This window comes from Octopus bimaculoides, chromosome 11 (genome assembly GCF_001194135.2).
Source record: "Octopus bimaculoides isolate UCB-OBI-ISO-001 chromosome 11, ASM119413v2, whole genome shotgun sequence".
In the NCBI taxonomy this organism is placed as follows: Eukaryota; Metazoa; Mollusca; class Cephalopoda; order Octopoda; family Octopodidae; genus Octopus; species Octopus bimaculoides.
The window spans coordinates 50,368,206-50,377,781 of NC_068991.1; the positions used below are offsets into that span (position 1 = coordinate 50,368,206).

The 9,576-nt window shown below is 37.6% G+C and overlaps 1 protein-coding gene across 2 annotated transcripts in view; it reads left to right on the forward strand.

Moving 5' to 3' along the window:
* The window catches only part of LOC106873915 (delta(3,5)-Delta(2,4)-dienoyl-CoA isomerase, mitochondrial), a 24,002-nt gene that overhangs the window by 1,221 nt on the left and 13,205 nt on the right, over window positions 1–9,576 (forward strand). For both annotated transcript variants that reach the window (XM_014921448.2, XM_014921449.2), the window contains exons 2-3: window positions 5,975–6,140; window positions 8,636–8,724. In XM_014921448.2, coding sequence (XP_014776934.1) covers window positions 5,975–6,140; window positions 8,636–8,724 — 255 coding nt within the window. The remainder of the gene's footprint in view (window positions 1–5,974; window positions 6,141–8,635; window positions 8,725–9,576) is intronic.

Sequence of the window (9,576 nt, forward strand, 5' to 3'; positions counted from 1 at the left end):
CTGAAACAATTAACCCTAACCCTAACCCTAGGGTTAGGGTTAGGGTTAAAGCAAATTTAAAATGAAAAAAGCAAATAAAACGAAGGTATGGAGATTAAATACGCTTTACATCGCTTAATCAGCCAAAGGAGTAAATGTAAACAACTGAATACTTGTCAGTGATTGGTTGAAATTATCGAAATAAGACAATTTTTTTACATGAAATAAATTCGAATACAAAAATATTTTTCTGTTCTATAACACAAAATAGATAAGTATACGAAGTTTGAAAGTCTTTCCGTACCAAAAACACTACGTAAAACATTAATGAAAAATGTGGCCCCCGTTTTAAAATAGATCCAAAAGTTCAAAGTGGACAAACTTTTCATATCCCATCAAACAGATAACACCTTACGTAGGTGAAGACCTTCTTTAGCTTGGATTACCGGTGTTTCTCCTTTTCCTACCCACTGTCTTCGGTGCTTGACATTTTATAGAGAACCCATTTCTTGTCACCAGTCACTATTTGGTCAAAAAAAAGGTTCTTTGGTGAGACACGACAGCAAAGAAGAACACACATTCACTCTCTGATGCCATTAGACTCGGAAAGTTTGTGAGGAACTCATTGACCCAATTTGTTGACTTTTCTGATGGCACGCAGGTGCCAATGTATGGTTGAATAACCAGTCTAGCTCTACACATCTTCCAGGACGAGGGTCATCTTCTAGGCTGTGGTTTCCGGCTCGGAATTTCTGGAACTACCGTTGACACTGACTTACGCTTATTGTCTGATCCCCATATACTGCATGAGTATTCCGTGTGCTTTCCATTGCGTTGTTGCTTTTATTGAGCTCATATAGCAAAATATGCCGAATATGCCTTTGTCACTTTCATTATAGCTTTGAAAAATAACTGTTAAAATTGAAATGCACTCTTCAAAACTTGCACTAAGAATAAATACAAGGTAAACTTACTACCTACTTTTACAGCAAGTTGATGCAGGTAGTTTATCTCGTCCCCTTCGACTTTTAGTTCATGCAATTGAAAAGACTGCACTATTTATGGGATGACCCTACATATATATATATATATATATATATATATATATAAACATTGGATGGTATTCATACACACGTATGTGAATGTGTCTGTGTATAGATATTGGGTGGATATTTCTTCTAAATTGACTGTTTATACTCCCATCATTTATAAATCCTAATATTTATCTCGTTTCGTTGCTAATACTTTGTTTTGAATTACATCAATTAATTATTCAATTAGAGGTTGACTGGATCTTTCATGAAAACAACGAAGCTATTCAAGCTTGTGTTTTTTGCTGCTCATCCCCCCGCACGGGATGGAGGCAGAGATGCCTAATGCAGGCATAGAGAAAAGCAAAAGCTACACAGCAGTAGCTGGAGGAATGAATTTAACAAATGAAACGAAGTTCAAATTAAGAGAGGTAATTATCCCTATTGATAAACTAAGAAAATGCAAGAAGTATGCCGAAAAGGAGGGGGGCAAAGTAAAGCTGACCCCTCCTGAAGGTTTTTTAGCAGAAGTGGAAAAAAAATTGTTATATACAGGTCCTTCAACCTGAAGGAAAGGAAAATAGAAGTGGCGAAGGAAGAGAACATCGAAAGGTGCCTTTAGTGTATTAAGGAAAAGGTGACTTTTTATGCACTTGGAAGGAAATTCGGCACAGTGGAGGTGAGATTTGCCTGCACAGAAGAAGGAGTAAAGAAATCCACTGTACCTATAGGAAACGAGGAATGGCTGCTCCTGCCAACTTACCTAGGTAAAAGAATATCTAGGGTAAGAGTTGGCAAGATTCCTCCTGAGATGAAAGAAGAATGGATAACAACAGCTGTCCTATCCAGTACCAAAGAAGAACCCAGCATTGTGTCAGCAACAAGAATGCAGAAGCTACACTGATGGGGATACGGGCTTGAGTTATTAGTCAAGATAACTCAAGCTGATATGAACAAGATACCAGAGATAATTGAACTCCCAGACAAGAAGAAACTAAACGTTACAGTGGAGGGGAAACCCCTCACTTGCTATGGATGTGGCCAGAAGGGGCACATCAAAAAGAAGTGCTCCCAAAGCACAATTGAACCAAGAAAGGAGGAAGAAATCCCGTCAGAGCATGAGGATGCAGCAGAAACAGAAGAGAAAAGCAGAGTAGATCCAACTGACACCAAGGAAGAGTACACACAAGTTATTAGAAAAAGAGATAAGGGTGACTTGTCCCCTAAAGCTTCCAAAAAGAAGAAGCAAAATAACCAAAGAATAGCAGCAACATATCATAGCAAACAACGACAGAAGAAAACAATAATAAAGAGACTTCCAGCAAGCAGTCAAAGGAAGAAGAGCGGACCATGAAATGGAAGGAAGAACATTTTATATTGTATAAAACAAATGAAGCAATTGAGAGGTTACTTTAGTGCCTGGTTCCACTGTCCTGGCAGGCAAATTCTATCCTATTTACTTTACCCTTTTTCTCTGTTACATCTCAGACCCTCTGTACCACAAGCCCTTTCTTTCCCCTGGCATCATTATTGCTCCACTTCTTGGTGCTGTAGTTGCCAAATCCTAGCCATCATTGACAGACTACCTGAACAATCTCTTGGTGTTTTCTGTAAACTTCCTGGAGCTTCCTTATTTTTTTTCAGCCCTTTATGGTTTTGTTGGTATGTCTAACATTCTCATCCTCAGTTAACAGCAATGTAATGACTGACCTTACTTTAATGGCTTTCAATTCTTCCTCTACCAGTGGAATTTGTAATCAGAGTTTACTGTACAGATTGACTGAACTGTGAGTTGGTGGGGGACACCTCCAATACAGTCATGGTTAAGTTTGAATGGCCACTGTAGTTTGGGAATGATGCCAGACTGGAAGCACCACACTTTAAACCTCTTGAGTAACTGGGTATTGTCAACTGCCCTGAACCAGTTGTTTAGTTGGACCAGTGCCTTTGGTATGCTTGCTAACACACATGCATGCATGCATGCACAGACACACACACACACACACTTTAACAAGTTTTATTACTTGACTGTTGAAGTCTGTTACCTGTAACTGTCACAGTGGGATCATGTTTTTAATGAGTGTTTAATGAGAGCATTATTATTTCTCGTGTTGGAAATGATGTTAAATATATTTTGACTACAAAAACCATTCATTCTTTTATAATAATATTAGAAAACCATGCCTACTTTCTTGTGCAATATACATAAACAAAATGTATTATTCAAAGTTAGCTGTTCCAGTTTTTAACCTTTAGCTAGCTACAGTGCTAGATTAGATATTGTTCCTTATGTTTATCCTGTTGCCTATAGACTTGCTACTAGTCATGCTAAGTAAATCGCTCTTATCTGATAAAATACCAACTTGAATTGAGTCAACAGAGGAACCCTGTGTGCTATATTATATCATCACCATCATCATCATCATTTAATATCCAGTTTCCATGCTGGCATGAGTTGGACAGTTTGAGGTGAGCTGACATGCCATAGCACTGAACCAAGCTCCATTTGTCTGTTCTGGCATGGTTTTTGTAGCTGGATGCCCTTCCTAATTCCAACCACTTTACTGAGTGTACTGGGTGTATTCTGTGTGGCAGCAGCATGGATATTTTTTATGTGACGCCAGCACAGATACTTTTTAGGGGATGCCAGCATGGGTGCTTTTGATGTGGCACCAGTACAGGTGCTTTTTACACGGTGCCAACACAAGTGCTTTTTACATGTCAAGACAATTAAGTGGCTGCCCTAATTATACAACCATTTATGTGAACAGCCAAAAAGACAATAAGAAGCAGAATATTTACTAAACAATGAAAATATTTAAATGAAATCTTCAAGAACTGCTACATAACAGAGAAGTTTTGTTCTGAAAACAATATCAGTTTAATGTACAAGGTTATATCAAAAAGTTCCTGGACTAGCTCTGTAGCACATCAACAGATGGCAGCACATGGCTGCTTGCGCAGTGAGAGCTAGTAGTGACCTTCATGAGGTAGTGTACCATGTGACATCGCTGTGTTTACTTTACAAGTTGTGAAATTTGTGTTTTTGTGATCATGTGATTGCAGTAGTCTGCAATTTTGCCATGGACAGGAACAAAGAGCCAACATGAAATTTTGCATTAAACTTGGGAAATCTGCTACAGAGACATTAGAATGCTTCGGCAAGCTTACGGCATCAAGGCAATGGATTGTAAGCAATGTTTCTAGTGGCATGAGCTTTTCAAAAGAGGAAGAGTGTCCCTGGAAGACCTGCCACAAGTGTCACCTTTAGAAATGTGGTATTGTACATCAAGAATTTGTCCCCCAGGGCCAGACTGTCAGTCGAGAGTTCTACTGTGACATTTTGAAGTGTTTGAGGGAGACATTCTCAGTGAAAGCAACCAGATCTGTGGAGTGCAAACAGCAATGCCCCCTGTCACTGAGCTCTCCTCACTCATGAGTTTCTTGCCAAGATCAACATGGCATTGTTTTCACACCCACCCTATTCGCAGACTTCCATCTCTTCCTTAAGATGAAAATGTAGTTCAAAGGTTGCCATTTTAACACCATTGTTGAGATCAAGAGCGAATTGCAGAAGGTCTTCATCATCATCATCATCATCGTCGTCGTTTAATGTCCGCTTTCCATGCTAGCATGGGTTGGACGATTTGACTGAGGATTGGTGAAACCAGATGGCTACACCAGGCTCCAATCTGATTTGGCAGAGTTTCTACAGCTGGATGCCCTTCCTAACGCCAACCATTCCGAGAGTGTAGTGGGTGCTTTTTACGTGCCACCGGCACGAAGGCCTGTCAGGCGGTACTGGCAACGGCCACGCTCAAAATGGTGTATTTTATGTGCCACCCGCACAAGAGCCAGTCCAGGGGCACTGGCAACGATCTCGCTCGAAAGTCCTTACACATGCCGCAGGCACAAGTGCCAGAAAGGCGACACTGGGCACAGGTGCCATCACAATTTCGCTTTCACTTGCCCCAATAAGTCTTCGCAAGCTGAGTTTTGTGTCCAATGAGGGAGACTCAACTTACAGGAAACAACTTCCAGGCTGGATTCCAAAAGTGGCAGGAACACTGGGTCCAGTGTATTGCTGTGCAAGGTGACTATTTCAAAGGAGATGATGTTAAAACACTGGTAAATAAGTTACTTTTTATTAAACATAACTAGTCCTGGAACATTTTTGATACCACCTTGTATTTCAAAACCTTTCAAGTATTTATTCCCAAATGACTGCTTTGGCAGGATATCTATGCCTGGATGCACTTCTTAACACCATATATGTGGGGGGAGGGGGGGTAAAAGAGAGAGAGAGAGGGGCCACATGGCCTAGTGGTTAGGGTATTGCACTCATAATCATGAGATCAATTCCTAGACCAGGTGGTGTGTTGTGTTCTTGAACAAAATACTCACATTACTCTGCAATCACTTCAACACCTGACGTGTGATACATCATACATCTGTTCAGGCAATGTCGATTTGATGTGGGGTGTAAGCAAATGTACAGCACATACATTTGATCACTATAGACAAATCATTTTGTGCAGGTCATTTGGCAAAAGGTGAATACTCATACATCATCTTTGATGAAAGAGTCCTTTGTGTGTGTGTTTTTAAACCTTTATTCCCAAGCAGGTAAGGATATTAGAAGAATTACAAAGTGTGATGCCTTTGCCCTGTTTCCTTGATGAGCTATAAGTGAATCATGGAGCAGAGACATCTGGCGCAGATGAAGGATAGGTTTCATTATGTAAAAATAACATCCATGATCTAAGTAAATGTATTTTTGGTTGAACCAGTGAAAATTTTTCTCAAGAATGACCTCCATGCCACTAAATAGTTATGTTTTGATTTAATAGCATGAATGTTATCTAAAAACAGAGGAGATTGATTAATTAATTGGTGCAATTAATTCAATTTAACTTATTTACTGAAATTTACTGTAGATTTTTTTTTCTTTTTTTAATTCACAGCAACAAGGTTACTTGGAACTAAGTCTGGTTTATATAGAACTATGACTATGGCAGCCACAGATTACCAATACGAAAACTTGAAAATCACTAAACCAAGTGAGTGGGTATTCCATGTAGAATTTAACCGACCTGACAAAAGAAATGCCATCAATCGAGCTTTATCAGAGTAAGTTTACTAATTTTGTATTGATTTAACTTACTATTTAATGTTCCAGTTGTTTAGAATTAAAGTGAAGCTTTGCAACCTTGAAATCACGAATGCTGGTTAAAGTGATTGAGACCTTTGGCAATATACAAGGCTTGAGAAGACCTGTCAAGCCAAGTGAGATTGTAGTCGTAAAAGTACCCACTACACTCTTGGAGTGGTTGGTGTTAGGTAGATTATCCAGCTGTAGGAATCATGCCAAATCAGAATGAAGCCTGGTGCAGCTCCTCAGCTTACCAGTTTTCAGTCAAGCCATCCGACCCATGTCAGCATGGAAATCGGACATTAACTGATGATGATGAGGCAACATCTTTTATGGTGGAGTAGTTCATTTACATCATCGTCATCATCATCATCATTCAACATCCATTTTCCATGCTGGCATGGGTCGGACGATTTGACTGAAGCTGTTGAGGCCAAGGATTGCACCAGGCTCCATTGTCTGTTCTGGCATGGTTTCTATGGCTGGATGCTTTTGACATGGTACCAGCACCAATATCAACTTTGTTGTGGCAGATGGGTCTCCTTGAACACAGCAATTGTACCAGATATCTCACTCCTTAGTCATCTGCTATTAAATGTCTGTGTATGTTGAGTTTAATAAAGTATTAACTGTTGGGTATTAAATCAGTGTTAATATGTTTAATGTAGTGAAGCAACAAGTTTTAATTTGTTAAAATTACACATACAATAAAGAGAAGAAATAATTAGTTAAATGATTAATTAATTCAAGTCAAAGAAGGTAGTGAAGGCAAACCCCAAATTTAAATGTAATAAAATAAATTAAAAACAGAATATGGACATGCAAGTTGGAGAGTAAGTTGTTTTCTCTTCGGTAGTGTGGGGACAATTCTGGACATGTTTCAGTTTTATTAGACCTTATCAGTAAAGTCTAGTCATAGCAATTATTGCTAGATCTTAAGATGACAAAAAGATATATAGAAGAATCTTAGTGAATGTACACTATTTGTCAAGCATCACATAAATCAGGGGTCTCCAATTTTAATGCACGAGTCAATACATCAACATACAAAGACCTATGTTGTATCTCCAAAACTAGATCTATCAGGGTAAAAACTAATAGTATATATTAGAATCAACATCTCAAATCTACTCAAGAATTGATCTAAAGAATCCTGTAAAACCAGAATCTGTACATTTGCCAAGGTGAAGATGACAGAATTATCTCCCTTAAACTTATTGGTGGAAATATTAAACGAAACTATAGAAACTTTGACTCATCTTCTTGCCACCAGGATGTTAACTCTCTGTATTCTAAGCTAACTGTCATCCAATTTTCACAGTGATAAAGATACAACCCCCACAAGATATGATAAAAAATTTTACTGATGCAATTTGTCACTTTCAGAGTTACATACAGAAAAAATTTGTGAGTTTGCATAAAAAAGACATACTAACGTTTTGAGATGGACTTTTCATGAGAGAGAAAAATATTTTTTTTTACTCTAAGATGAAGGGCCATTCTGGATGAGATATATCAGAAATGTTTAACAATGAGGGATCCTTTCTGTTAAATATTTCCCTGCAAACTTTATCTTATATCTAAAACTAGGGATATGGAAGCCGTTAAACACTTCTACTTGATTTTAACTCCCAACCTGTGAATGAGCTACTAAATCAATATTTTTATTAATTATGCCATATTACCTTTGTGTTATGGGATAGTAATGCTTAACACAAAAACTGTCAAAGGTAGGAAATATGCAGGGTTTGTTTGAATAAGCTAGAGGGTTGACAGGTAGGAGATAGATGAAGCTGCCTTCAAGGAACTGAAACAGAAAAACTGATTAAACACTGTAAAATAGATGAAGCTAATTGGCAATTATATTCCAATTTTGGGTGAGTGGAGAAAATATTGCTGGAAACGTTTGACTTTTATCACAGAGACGAACAAATATTTGTTGATTTCTAATGAGATGATGGAGAATTGAACATACAAAAATATACATAGGCGCAGGAGTGGCTATGTGGTAAGTAGCTTGCTTACCAACCACATGGTTCTGGGTTCAGTCCCACTGCGTGGCACCTTGGGCAAGTGTCTTCTACTATAGCCTCGGGCCGACCAAAGCCTTGTGAGTGGATTTGGTAGACGGAAACTGAAAGAAGTCTGTCGTATATATATATGTTTGTGTGTCTGTGTTTGTCCCCCCCCCCAACTTTGCTTGACAACCGATGCGGGTGTGTTCACGTCCCTGTAACTTAGCAGTTCGGCAAAAAGAGACCGATAGAATAAGTACTAGGCTCGACTAAAGGTGGTGCCCCAGCTTGGCCACGGTCAAATGACTGAAACAAGTAAAAGAGTAAGAGTATATTAGGTATAAATATTGTTACAATTATTTAGCTAAATTCAATTAAAGATAATTTTTCTTACTAATATAATGAACAAAGAAAATACTAAACGTATACATATATATATTTATATATTTCTCTTGTAGAGATATTGTTTCTTCCTTCAAAAAGCTTTCCTATGATCCAGACTGCCGTGTTGTGGTTCTTAGCGGAGCAGGACGAACATTTACTTCAGGTTTGTTCATACTGGACTTATCAGTATTTTTAAAAATATTTTATCAGTATTAATGCCAGACCTTGTAGTAAACTGCCATGTTCATTGACCAAGAAATGATATTTCACCAGCACTACTAACATAAGACATAAACATCACAGACTCTCTTTCTCTTAGAAAATTTATGATAGTAAATTTATGATTTACTATCATAAACACAGGTGAGATCTTTCAAAATTTGACTCAAGCCCCTCACACCTGTTTCTCAAATGTTTTTCAGTTTTTATTTTATTCATTAGAGAACAGTTCTGATGATAGGTTTTGTTTTCCGTCAAACAACTATATGTATATTACTGTGGGAAAAACAAGAATCTAGCAAACACTTTTTTTTCTTGACCATAACAAATCTCAATCATTAACACTTAATATGAAATCTTTTTTTTATTTTTCTTTAACTTTAAATAGATGTTTCATATCACTTCCATTACTAACAACTTCAAGAAAAGAAGTTTATTTCCAATTATTCAAATGTGAGGTTAGTCATGTGACCTGTTGTGTGTGAAATGCAATAAATAGAAACTGCTTAGTATTCTGCTGAATAGACAGTCTTGTCACATTTTGCCATGCTGATTCAAGAATTACATCAACCATTAATATGTAAAATTCTCTGCCACTTTCAATGAGGAAACCATTCTATTGAGTAAACAAGTGGAAGATTTATCATCAAAATCAATGGCTGATCCATTTACACACATAGGATTGGTAATATATGTATGTACATACATACATACATGTGTGTGTATGCATGCATATCTACACATACACATATAATTATATATATATATATATATATATATATATATATATATATAT